Raw genomic sequence first — 13,515 nt, 5'->3', positions numbered from 1 at the left:
CATAGTCTTGTGTGTTGGTCTGTTATAGATAGTATGCGCTTGGCCAAGAAACTCATATCATTGCCACCCGGAAGTAAAACGAACCAACACACAAAACTGTGTGTATCCATGAACATTTATAGTCAGGATAATACAGTTCAGTGAGCATTACTCATAAACGCGGATGGCAAAAAACAATTTCAAAGACCAGAGTGACGTCATTTTCGTTAAATCTATAGACAGTATGCGCTTGACTAAGAAACTCATATCATTGCCACCGGAAGTAAAACGAACCAACAGACAAAACTGTGCGTATCCATGAACGTTTATAGTCAGGTTAATACAGTTCAGTGAGAGTTACTCATAAAAACGGATGGCAAAAAACAATTTCAAAGACCAGAGTGACGTCATCTTCGTTAAAACTATAGATAGTATGCGCTTGACTAAGAAGCTCACAACAATGTCACCCGGAAGTATAAACGGACCAGCACACAAAACTCTGTGTAACCTTGAACTTTTATAGATGGGATAATACCGTTAAGTGAGAATTACTCATAAACGTGGATGGCAAAACAAAACAGAAAAGACCCGAGTGACCTAACTTCATTCTATCTATACTTCCGGATGGTAATGTGAGCGTCTTAGCCAAGCAAAATGCATGTAGTTAATAAGAGTGATGATATGTGACCCTCAGCCTCGAAACGGTATTAAGTCGCATTCTTCAATTTTGGGTTTTTTGGTACTCAATCATAGCGTATTTTATGCTTTAAATTTTGATACCAAATTGATAAAATTCTGATTCTTCATTGCCGAGATATGACCGTTTGAAGTAGGGAGAGTGTAAAAATCAAATTTTGAGAAAATCGACTTTGATGTGAGGCACCGTTTTCATGCACAGTCAAATCAATGAGCAAAGATAACTCCTTATATACGGGCTTTGAAAATTTGACGAGAATAGTAAAATATGTAGAGACCCTATTTTCAATTTGACTCACAGGTATTTCAGACACCACTCGGAGGAATTTCAATGCCGAAAGAGGAATTTCCGCGCACAAAAAAATAAAGGAATTGGGATGGTATTTGGTATTGTGTTTAAATATTGTATAGATCTAAATAGAGAACTGATTAGAACTATATTATGATATAATATATCAACACATTGCCAAATACAACCCTAAAGTTTCCTTATTTCAAATGAAGTAAAGCTCCAAAACCTAATGGTAGTGATTGTAGTAATGGTGGTAGTGAGGATGATGTGGTGTTGGTGGTAGTAGTAGTATTAGTAGTAGTAGTAGTAGTAGTAGTAGTAGTAGTAGTAGTAGTAGTAGTAGTAGTAGTAGTAGTAGAAGTAGTAGTAGTAATAGTAGTGGTAGTAGTAGTAGTAGGAGGAGAGTAGTAGTAGTATAGTAGTAGTAGTAGTAGTAGTAGTAGTAGTAGTCGTAGTCGTAGTAGTAGTAGTAGTAGTAGTAGTAGTAGTAGTAGTAGTAGTAGTAGTAGTAGTAGTAGTAGCAGCAGTAGTAGTAGTAGTTAGTAGTAGTTAAGGTAGTAGTAGTAGTAGTAGTAGTAGTAGTTAGTAGTAGTAGTAGTAGTAATAGTAGTAGTAGAGTAGTAGTAGTAGTAGTAGTAGTAGTAGTAGTAGTAGTAGTAGTAGTAGTAAGTAGTAGTAGTAGTAGTAGTAGTAGTAGTAGTAGTAGTAGTAGTAGTAGTAGTAGTAGTAGTAGTAGTATAGTGTAGTAGTAGTAGTAGTAGTAGTGATGATGACGATGTGATATGGTTGTGTAGTAGTAGTAGTGGTAGTGATGATGATGTGGTGGTGGTGGTGGTTGTAGTAGTGGCAGTGGTTATAGTAGTAGTGATATGTGGTGTGGGTGATTGTTGTAGTAGTAGTGGTAATGATGATGATGTGGCGGTGGTCGTTGTAGTAGTAGTGGTAGTGATGATGATGTGGTGGTTGTGATAGTAGTGGTAATGATAATGATGTGGTGGTGGTGGTTGAAGTAGTGTGGTAGTGATGGTGTGGTGGTGTGGTGTGGTGTAGTAGTAGTTGTGTGATGAAAATGTGTGCGGTGATGTAGGGTGTGTGTGTGTGGGGTGTGATGGTGTGTGAGAGAGAGAGAGAGAGAGAGAGAGTAGAGAAGAGAGAGAGAGAGAGAGAGATTAAAATGCATGTAGTGATAAGTAGAGAAACATGAAATTTGAGGTCAAAGTATTTGTGATGAACTATTATTGGCAAGTACAGGAAGGTGAACATGAAAATTAATCCAGTGATTGAAGCTGAATTTATGTGCATGTGCGTGTGTATGTGTGTGTTTGTGTAAAGCGGGAGAGAAAGAGAGAGAGAGAGAGAGAGAGAGAGAGAGAGAGAGAGAGAGAGAGAGAGAGAGAGAGAGAGAGAGAGAGAGATTTGACTAAATGTGTTTGAAGGGTTTTTACGGCGCTTGCAACACTGGTTGCAATAGTATTGGTGGTTGTAGAGGTGGCGTTGTGGTGGTTGCAGGGAAGGTGATGTGATGGTGGTGGTAGAGATGATGATGTAATGGTGGTTGTAGTTGTGGTGGCATGGATGGTGATGTGGTAGTTGTTGTAATAGTGGTGGTAGGGATGGTGATGTGGTGGTTGTAGCTGTAGTGGTGGGGACGGTGATGTGGTGGTTGCTGTAGTAGTGGTGGTAGGGATGGTGATGGGTTGGTTGTAGTAGTAGTGGTAGGGATGGTGATGTGGTTGTAGTAGTAATGGTAGTGATGGTAGTAGTAGTAGTGATGATGATGTGGTGGTGATGGTGGTTGTAGTTGAAGTAGTAGCAGTAGTGATGATGATGATGTGGTGGTAGTTGTAGTAGGACTGGTAGTGATGATGATGTGGTGGTGGTGGTGGTTGTAGTAGTAGTGGTAGTGATGATAGTGTGGTAGTGGTGGTGGTTGTAGTAGTAGTGGTAGTGATGATAGTGTGGTGTTGTAGTAGTAGTGGTTGTGATGGTGGTGGTTGTAGTAGTTGTGGTAGTGATGATGATGTGGTGGTGACGGTTGTTGCTGTAGTGGTAAAGATGATGGTGTGGTGGTGGTTGTAGCAGTAGGGGTAGTGATGGTTGCAGTAATAGTGATGATGATGTGGTGGTGATGGTGGTTGTGGTTGTAGTAGTAGCAGTGATGATGATGATGATGATGATGATGATGATGATGATGATGATGACGATGACGATAATGACGATAATGATGATGTGGTGATGGATGTAGTAGTAGTGGTAATGAAGATGATGGGGTGGTGGTGGTTGTAGTAGTAGTGACTGGAAGGGGTGGGGGCATGACGTAACTCTAGTCGGCCATGGCTGGGGAGGGGTATCCAATTTAACCTCACCGGAATTTGACGGAAGTTGCCCGTAACCCGAATTTATTTTGCTCCAGACCGGATTTTTTCCCTGTGAAACCGGAGTTTTTGCATCACTGAATTTGGCATGAGCTTAGAATATACATTTGATTATGTACATACAAATGTTTGAAATAATCCAATCAATGATGATGATGATGACGATGACGATAATGATGATGTGGTGATGGATGTAGTAGTAGTGGTAATGAAGATGATGGGGTTGTGGTGGTTGTAGTAGTAGTGACTGGAAGGGGTGGGGGCATGACGTAACTCTAGTCGGCCATGGCTGGGGAGGGGTATCCAATTTAACCTCACCGGAATTTGACGGAAGTTGCCCGTAACCCGAATTTATTTTGCTCCAGACCGGATTTTTTCCCTGTGAAACCGGAGTTTTTGCATCACTGAATTTGGCATGAGCTTAGAATATACATTTGATTATGTACATACAAATGTTTGAAATAATCCAATCAATGATGATGATGATGATGATGATGATGTGGTGATGGATGTAGTAGTAGTGGTAATGAAGATGATGGGGTTGTGGTGGTTGTAGTAGTAGTGACTGGAAGGGGTGGGGGCATGACGTAACTCTAGTCGGCCATGGCTGGGGAGGGGTATCCAATTTAACCTCACCGGAATTTGACGGAAGTTGCCCGTAACCCGAATTTGTTTTGCTCCAGACCGGATTTTTTCCCTGTGAAACCGGAGTTTTGGCATCACTGAATTTGGCATGAGCTTAGATTATACATTTGATTATGTACATACAAATGTTTGGAATAATCCAATCATTACTTTTGTAGTTATTCATTATTATGTAAGATGTCCTTAAAATAAATAAAACACCCAAAAAAAATTTTTTTTAAAGCCGACAATTTTATGACATTGCTCACTTTTTGAAGAATTTTTGATATTTAAATAAAGAATCAATGAAATAAGAAATATTAATGTGACATTTTTGTCTTATTTATTAGAGGAAATAAGATTTCAAAATGCCAAAAGTTAAAGAAGGGTTTATAATTTCAAAGTATGAAACTCATTGTATCAAAACGGTATTTGTGACTCATTATATCAAAACGGTTTTTGTGACTCATTATATCAAAACGGTATTTGTGACTCATTATATCAAAACGGTATTTGTGACTCGCCACATCAAAACGGTATTTGTGACTCGCCGTATCAAAACGGTATTTGTGACTCACCGTATCAAAACGGTATTTGTGACTCGCCACATCAAAACGGTATTTGTGACTCATTATATCAAAACGGTATTTGTGACTCGCCACATCAAAACGGTATTTGTGACTCATTATATCAAAACTGTATTTGTGACTCGCCGTATCAAAACGGTATTTGTGACTCGCCACATCAAAACGGTATTTGTGACTCGCCGTATCAAAACGGTATTTGTGACTCGTTGTATCAAAACGGTATTTGTGACTCGCCACATCAAAACGGTATTTGTGACTCGCCGTATCAAAATGGTATTTGTGACTCGCCACCTCAAAACGGTATTTGTGACTTGCCGTATCGAAACGGTATTTGTGACTCGCCACATCAAAACGGTATTTGTGACTCGCCGTATCAAAACGGTATTTGTGACTCGCCACATCAAAACGGTATTTGTGACTCATTATATCAAAACGGTATTTGTGACTCATTATATCAAAACTGTATTTGTGACTCGCCACATCAAAACGGGATTTGTGACTAGCCGTATCAAAACGGTATTTGTGACTTGCCACATCAAAACGGTATTTGTGACTTGCCACATCAAAACGGTATTTGTGACTTGCCACATCAAGACGGTATTTGTGACTTGCAACATCAAAACGGTATTATGTCGGGATGAGCTAGTGATGGAAATTCTATTTATAGCTACAAATAGCCCGATATAATACCGTTTTTAGACGATGGGTTACTTTTTTTTTCATTTGAGCTTTTATGTACGTGTTCAAAGTGCTTTACAAAGGGTCCCTGACCAACAGCAACACGTAACATGCAGAACGAGACATGATGCCTTTTAGGTGATATTACAATGTTATTCCGACAGAGACAACGCTGTGAACGGCCAGGTACTCATTTTACACCCGAGTACGATGAGAGAATGTGAGTATAGAGCTATTTCCACGGACTCAACTCAACTATGCGCCAAGCGAGGTTCAAACCCAGGACCATCCGATCCGAAAGTGGGGTGTCATACATACCACAAGACCACAAAGTCGCACACATTCTGAAGTACATAATCGTCATTAATTTTAGTTTGCAATGATATATCATCGCTCCTCCCCCCCCCCCCCCCCCCCCCACCCCCTTTCCCTGTTTTCCCCTCCCTCGCAAGACAAAGGGACTACATATCTAGATCTGTGCCATGTTGACTCAAGTTTCATTGTTCCAAGTGAAATCTGAGTCTGTCTGTCTCCATAGGGATTATAATTGTAATAATAATAATATATCCGTCAAAGGAATGAGGGATGAGATTTCAGAGGTCATTGTCGTTGTCATTCTCATTGTCGTTGTCGTTGTCATTGTCATTGTCGTTGTCACTGTCATTGTCATTCTCATTGTCGTTGTCATTGTCATTGTCGTTGCCATTCTCAAATCTCCTCCGGAAATATCAGATATTGACACATCAGTGGTGCTAATGATAAGGCAAGGATGTAGGGTTAAAATAAATATCTCGTTACTATTTTTCCCTTTGTCATCTCGGTCACACACTTCACTGACAGTACAATTCGTTCTCTCTTTCTTCCTTTCTTTCATTCATTTTTAACCCCCCCCCCCCCCCTCGAAAAAAAGGTAGAAAAGAAAAGAAAGGTAACAAAAACAAAAACAAAAAAAAAACAAAAAAAAAAAAACAACAAAACAAAAATAACAGCGAACAAAAAAAATTTTAATTAAAAAAAAAAAATAAATTAAAAAAAAAAACAAAAAAAAAACAAAACAAAAAAAAACAACAAGCAAACAGACAAATAAAAACTAATAAAGCGTATACTCCGAATGCCCTTGGAAAACCACTTTTGTGGCCATGAAAGCAACGAGTATATAAATATAATATCATTGATTAAAGCAACCCCTGACACATTGCAAAAAAAAAAAAAAAAAAAAAAAAAAAAAAAAAAAAAAAAAAAAAAAAAAAAAAAAAACAACAACAACAACTTGCAAACCTGATAATTATTTGAAGTCTGAAGTTTGAGTCATTATTTTGACAATCCGAGGGCCATTTTTTTTTTTTTAATGTATTCTATCGATAGATATTTGAAATAAATGTTTTCTGGCCAAAGTGACAGGACAGCGTTTTGACAGGAGTTCGACAGTTTGAATATCGATAAGAACTCGTGGGTGACAATTTCCTGTCTCGTTTTTTGATATGAGGCAATGATCTTGACACTCATTTCATTGTCTTAATATAGAATGTTATCGACACGGCGGCCAACAAAGGAGTTTCGATAACTCAGTCGGTAGAGCACTTGCCTCCCAATCAAATAGATAGGTAACAGCTTTGTGGGTGCAGTCCCTTTGTCTTTTCAGTTTGATTGGGTAGATGGGTCTGTCAGGTCTGATGCTAAGTATTTGGCGAAAGACCAGCTTCCTATCCATAGGATAGTAGGCAATTTTACTGCACTTTTCACGCGATTTGAATTCCTTCAATTAAAGACCAAAAATGCCATTATTATCATCACATCATCATCATAGTCATCGTCATCATCATCATCATCATCATCATCATCATCATCGTCGTCATCGTCATCATCATCATCATCATCGTCATCATCATCGTCGTCGTCGTCATCATCATCATGATCATCATCATCATCATCGAATTGAACATTAGTGTAACCACAGTGATACCATCGTTGCGACGTGTACAGATAGGTATGCAAATAAGTGCATATCGCACCATTGGTATAACCAAACTTTTGAATCAGTAGTTATTATCATATTATTTCTTATTAATTTTTATTTTTCAAAAACAAAATAATAATCTGGAAAAAAAATTAACTTTCATCAAATCGGTTGTGGAGCTAAACTCAAATGTTTGCCCGCATGTAGATACATTGTATTTTGAATCCCGACATTGAACGGTAGTTAAAGTGTTGTTATAAAAAAAAAAAAAAACATGGGGTAGCGTGCTCAGCGGTACGGTCTTTGTTCGTACCCGAAAGGTACCGAGTTCGATCACCTGCCGCTGCGCTGTGTGGCCTTGAACAAGTCACCTCGCCCTAGCTCAATTTGCGGCGCTGCACTGCGGCTGACGCTTGGGTTATTCCAGTCTTCCCTTGGAATAGACCATAGAGACAAATTTCTCCCATGGGATGAATAAAGGGAATTTAATTTAATTTCAAATTTAAAAAACAAACCAAAAAAAAAACAACAACAAAAAAACAACAACAACAAAAGAAACAAACTTTGCGTTCATTATCATCATAATTTGTCTGGTTAGGAGATTGGGTAAGGGAAGTAATAACAAGAAATCGTGGCATCGTGAATGTATATTAGAGTTATCGCCCGTAATGAGGAGAGGTAAACAAAATCACAGAGTTGAGCATTGGGAGAAGCAGAAGAAACATGATAAAATTATCCTGCGTTCTTGATATTGGTTTTTCATTCTTTCGTTTTCAGTGTTGTTTATGTAAGTTAAGGTGCCATTTCATTACACATGCAGCGAAAGTGATCCCTTGACTTCTTTATTTTTCCCAGCATTGCACAAACCCAGTAAATTGTATGAATATGAACGCGGAATCTTAACCATCATTCCGAAATTTCATAAACTCCAGTAACAGTAACAGTAACAGTAAAAGCTTAGGGCTGGTAATTAATCGTGGTCTTATGAATACGATCTCATTGTTTTAGTATTGTTATTAATTCATCAGCCACTAGGAGGTTTCACAGATACATAAACAGAATAGTAGTAGTAGTAGTAGGTCTGATTTAAAACAACCATCTTTGGTGAAAAAAAATACATGGACATGGAAGATTGAAGATGTTAGAAGTTTTACACTTTCACTTATAGTTATAGTGCTCAATCGGGACGTCACGTTATCTATGGGACGTCATTGTGTGGCCAATTCTTCATTATTTTGACACAAATGAACAAACGTTTGTTTATTTTGTACTTTTTCAAATACAAAAACAAAAAAATAATATAAAAAATTAAAATATAAAACAACATAAGAAAACAAACAAAAGAAAAATACAAAAGAAAAAGAGAACAAACAAAAAAAATAAAAAAAATAAAATAAAATAAAAAAAAGAGAGAGAGAGAGAGAGAGACGCCACCTCCCCCGCCCCCTACCCCCTCAATAAAATCTGACATTTTATGGTATAGGGCAACACTGGAGAGAGACTTGAATTAAATACGTTTACGAATGCACAAGAGCAGATAAAAGGCTGTAAAAGCCTACATTAATCTGGAGTTATATCATATCATCATATCTTATCTTTACATCTGCTCAAAATGCTTTACAGGGGATCCCAAGCCAACGGCAAGACAGTATCTAGGACGAGACATGAAACCTGTACGATCAGGTGCAACTGCACAGATTTTGCTCTCGACAGATTCAAGTTTCAAGAGTGTATTTTAGGCCTCTGACCATTTACTGTACTATCTCTGAACAAATATTTCTAAAGCAATATGATAACAATTATACATGATAATGCTGTTGGTTGATAAGAAAGATAATGATTATAATGACAACTACAATAGTAATAAATGTGATGTTGATGATGATGATTATAATAATAATGATAATAATATAATAATAATAATAATAATAATAATAATAATAATAATAATAATAATAATAATATATTAATATTATTATTAATAATAGTAATAATAATAATAATAATAATAATAATAATAATAATAATAACGATAGCATATTTCAGCATACTTCATTTTACCACTGAAACAACTCTTTTTCCAACCAGGTATTATTTTACACCTGAGTACGGAGAGAAATTATGTGAGTCAGGAACTTTTCTAAGGACTCATCTTTGCGCCACCAATGGCAAAACTCAACCCTTGGACTTGCTGACACAGGCCAAGTGCAATATTAACTAGACCACAAAACTGCACAAAGCTTTTATTTTATTTTTTGCCTCACACTTTCACAGTCCACAGCTTCTTGCAGCTTCGTGTAGTGGAATCCGGATAAAATCATCACCGACAGACCAGAAAGATTGGTGACTTTATCCATTATCAATGGAACACTCTTAAAGGACAACATTTGGGACCAGCAAGAGATGTTGACTTAAAAATTATTTTTTTTAAATTGAGCTTTATATAATGCAATATCCACTAAATGTGCTCAAAGCGCTTTACAAGGGGTCCCTGGTCAACAGCAACATTTAACATGTAGGACGGGACATGACGCCTGTTAGGCGATATTACAATTTCTCGGACAAAAACAATGCTGTTAACAGCTAGGTACTCATTTTACACCTGAGTATGGTGAGAGAATGTGAGTAAAGAGCCCTTTCCAAGGACTCAACTATGTGCCGAGCGCGAGGCTCGAACCCAGGACCTTTCGATCCGAAAGCGAGTGTCATACCACTAGACCACATAGCCACACTATGCACATTCTATTGTATTTCCTTGAAATTACAATGATGCATCGCATTCTTTATTTTTCAGGAAAGCTTCATGAAATGTCAACAGACAAGAAAATTAATCTCCTTAAGTGGAAACAAGAGGAAGACGGTTTCCTCAATGATAACGCTATGAAAGCAAAACTGGACAAGATGGGCTATCGTAGTGTAAGGTACGTTTTTCATCAAGGAACGGATTTCCCAGACCACACCCACCCTATGACCAAAATGGATACCATTACAACGGGTAGATTCAGTGTCACAATGTACGGACAGAGAGTTGTGATGGAACCCGGGGATATCATAGAAGTGCCAAAAGAAACTGTTCACAGTGCAGAGGTTGTTGGTTCGGAACCAGTTGTATTTTTCGATTCTACAAAGTAATGATAAAAATTATACTACTTTGTTTCATTTCCTTATTGAGTTTTGTCTTGATAAAAAGGATCTCTGGGGAAAAGTACAGAACCAATTTTCTTGGTGAACTTCTGCTTTGGATTATTTTTAATGTGATTATTTTTGGGGAGGGTGGGGGGGGGGGGGGGGGGGGGGGGGGGAGTTATAAACAAATCCATTCAGAACTGCAGAAGACTTTTTTGATCGTCCTTAACTTGCAATTTTATACCGACTTGTCCTAGGGGTCAGGTTGACATTAAGTGAAAATCCTCTGTGTTCAATTTTTAAATTTATTTATTTGAAAAAAAATAAAAAGAATTTAAATAAAAAATTATTATGAGTGTAATTGATAAAGCATTTATGAAAATTCAATAGGGCCTATATATGGATTTCGACTCAAATTTGAGCGGATGTTAGGATTGATGCTCACACTTTGTGAATAAAACTTCCCTTGAGTGTTACATGTGCGATTTCTCACATCTGTTGTACTTTTATACAATTATGTATTATTTCATCAAGACAGCAGGGTTGTGCTAGGTTTAGAGTGTTTAAAAAAAATGATGCCTATTAGTGCTTAGGACGACAATGGTAGTTGGTACGTATGTACTTTTACCTAGATCAACCATGTTACTGTTACAATAAAAATGGAAAAAAACAAATACAGGTAATTATTCCAGTGAATAATTAACTTTGAATTTCAGATAATATGTGGGACATTATTAAAGCTTATGAAAACCACAGATAACTAAAATCCAGGAAAAATGTATTTTTGATGAAATGATTTATAAAAAACTAAATTCAATGTATCTACTGTAAGAAAAGTGACTCATATCCTTGTTAACTTTTTCAAATTATTCATTCATTATTATCTAGCATCGTTCCTTTGCAAGTCGGGACAGATAGACTTTTATTTTTACATTGATATAAGGGAGGTAACTCAATTAATAGAGTCATTCCACAAAGTTGGAATGTCAAAGAGTTTATAAATTTCCAAATGGTTAAAATGAAGATAGTTGAGTTTGATGAAATTATCAAAGTAATGACTTATGGACTCGAGAAATCATTTAGTGACAACTTATCTTTTAAAAGGCAAACCTGTTTAAAATGACAACTAAAATTTGAGTGATGTTTACCACACACACTCGATTTTTGTTTTTTAAAAACGAAGGTACCAGCATACAATAACTACATTGATTTTGAGACGTGTTTTCTAGTCTATTGTTTGATTCAGATTATACACAAGATTGTTTAATGTAATTTTAGAATTTTAATCATCGTTCTTTTTAGTGTGTCCGATACTTGTGTGGTATGACACTCGCTTTCAGGTCAGAAGGTCCTGGGTTCGAGACTCGCTTGGCACGTAGTGGAGTCCTTAGAACAGGCTCTTTACTCACATTCTCTCACCGTACTCAGCTGTAAAATGAGTACCTGGCCATCAACAGAGTTGTCTCTGTTGGAAAAAAAATTGTAATATTGCCTAACAGGCGTCCTGTGTCGTTCTTTATGCTATGTGTTGCTGTTGGTCAGGGATCCTTTGTAAAGCGCTTTGAGCACGTTTAGTGAATATAGCACAATAAAAAATCTCATGTTGTTTGTTTTCTTAAAAACCGAATGATGTAAAATTTATGATTTGTGATGAATAAATTAATGACAATGGCTTGAAGTAAAAGTTTGTGATTTGCATTTGCTAATGTAAATTTGGCATTATTGCCAAAACAGGGAGGTAACTTTTGCTGTGTCATTTATCCCTCTTGATATGTTTTCCTTTTCCAGGTTGCTTTTAATTTTTGTCTTGGAGTTCTTGGTTTTGAAGGAAACAGCCGAATGCATAGTATTCGTTTTGGGAGATGCAATTTTTTTTCCCTTCTAAATCATATCTCTGTTGAGTACTGTTGTCGTTTTTTGGTTTTGATTAATAATATTTGTAAATTTGTAAACATTTGAGTGTACTCCTCTTGGTGGGGTCCTGTGCTTTTGTCTGGATGAGACTTTTACGTGATTTCAGACTGATAGTATGCTCTTCTACATCTGTTTCCTATTTTAAATATTCCCCTTTCTCTTACTTTTACTTGTGTGATTATTATTGTAAACCTAGAATTTTTTGCAATTTTCGTCCTTTTTAGTGACGCTGAAATAACTTAAATGTATCGCAAGCGCCATAAAATCCTTAAAAACATATAATATCAAATTAAGAAATTGTTAAGGAGCAGGCACTGGTGTAAGATAAAGAACTGAATTTTCCCCATCTCTGGACATGGACTATGGACTTGGCTGTAGTTTGTGTTTGGAATGAGACTTTTGGTTTTACCTGGGTCTCGGCTGTGACCATTTGCTGAAGATTGATCAGTCATGTGGATTTTGGTGAAAAATGATTGTCCATTAGTTGTAAATCATCTTTAGGTTTATGTGATATGTAGCTTGTTATATGATACATGTATGTAGGCATTTTAGTTTACTCTATTTCTAGTTTGTCATTTTTTTTTTTGCCTTTTTTAAAAGATTGTTTTCTTACAATATGATTAGCAATAATTTTTAATTGTAAATTCAGTGTTCAATATTGACAAATTGCCTAAAATAAACTTTGAAATCTCCAATCTTGTGAACAATTATTAACCATTACTTCGGCAGCTGTGGTTGCGATGAGTGTTTCAGACACTGAACTCTTAATCTTTTGGTCCTCTTTCTGTTGTGTGCCATTGTTGACTATTGATTGGGACAACTGGTAGACCCTTCCATCCCATAATCTCTATTCCTTTTCAAAGTGTCTTTATTTCTATGTATTGGAATGAGTTGAAATAATTTTGAGGATTTTTTTTTCCTCGCCTGAAAATAATTTCTTTTTGGTGAGAATCCTGTTCCAGTAGTCTGTGTTGTGAGACTTTGGATGGTGGCCTTTGGTCAGACACGAGAATGGGTTATCTATCAGTATTGAGATTTGATTTTATTTATTTGAATTATTTCCCTTTGTCTAACCTCTTCATGCATAGGGGCTTGTCTCCCTCTTCTTCAAATAAACCGACTCTGCCAGACTGGTGATTCGTTACTGCCCCCCCCCCCCCCCCCCCTCTAAAAAAAAAAAAAGGAATAGAAAAATGATTGTACTAGGCTGATGGTCTGTAAGACATCTTTGAATATTTCATTATTTCTAGAAGTCAGAGCAGAGCTTACCAACAGGCAGGTTGTTCT

At 36.9% G+C, this 13,515-nt stretch overlaps 1 protein-coding gene across 1 annotated transcript; it reads left to right on the top strand.

The window, feature by feature from the left end:
- Nucleotides 1–7,865: 7,865 nt before the first annotated feature.
- Nucleotides 7,866–12,923, top strand: LOC144968943 (uncharacterized). Its single transcript, XM_078907827.1, has 2 exons — nt 7,866–7,975; nt 9,983–12,923. Exon 2 carries the CDS (start codon nt 9,997–9,999, stop codon nt 10,318–10,320), a length of 324 nt encoding a protein of 107 aa, XP_078763953.1. The 5' UTR covers nt 7,866–7,975; nt 9,983–9,996; the 3' UTR covers nt 10,321–12,923.
- The last annotated feature ends 592 nt before the right edge of the window (nt 12,924–13,515 follow it).

The sequence above is a fragment of the Berghia stephanieae genome, chromosome 3 (genome assembly GCF_034508935.2).
Source record: "Berghia stephanieae isolate SIO BIC M18660-M18661 chromosome 3, UCSD_Bste_1.3, whole genome shotgun sequence".
In the NCBI taxonomy this organism is placed as follows: domain Eukaryota; kingdom Metazoa; phylum Mollusca; class Gastropoda; order Nudibranchia; family Aeolidiidae; genus Berghia; species Berghia stephanieae.
This window is presented reverse-complemented; position numbering and strand designations above follow the sequence as displayed.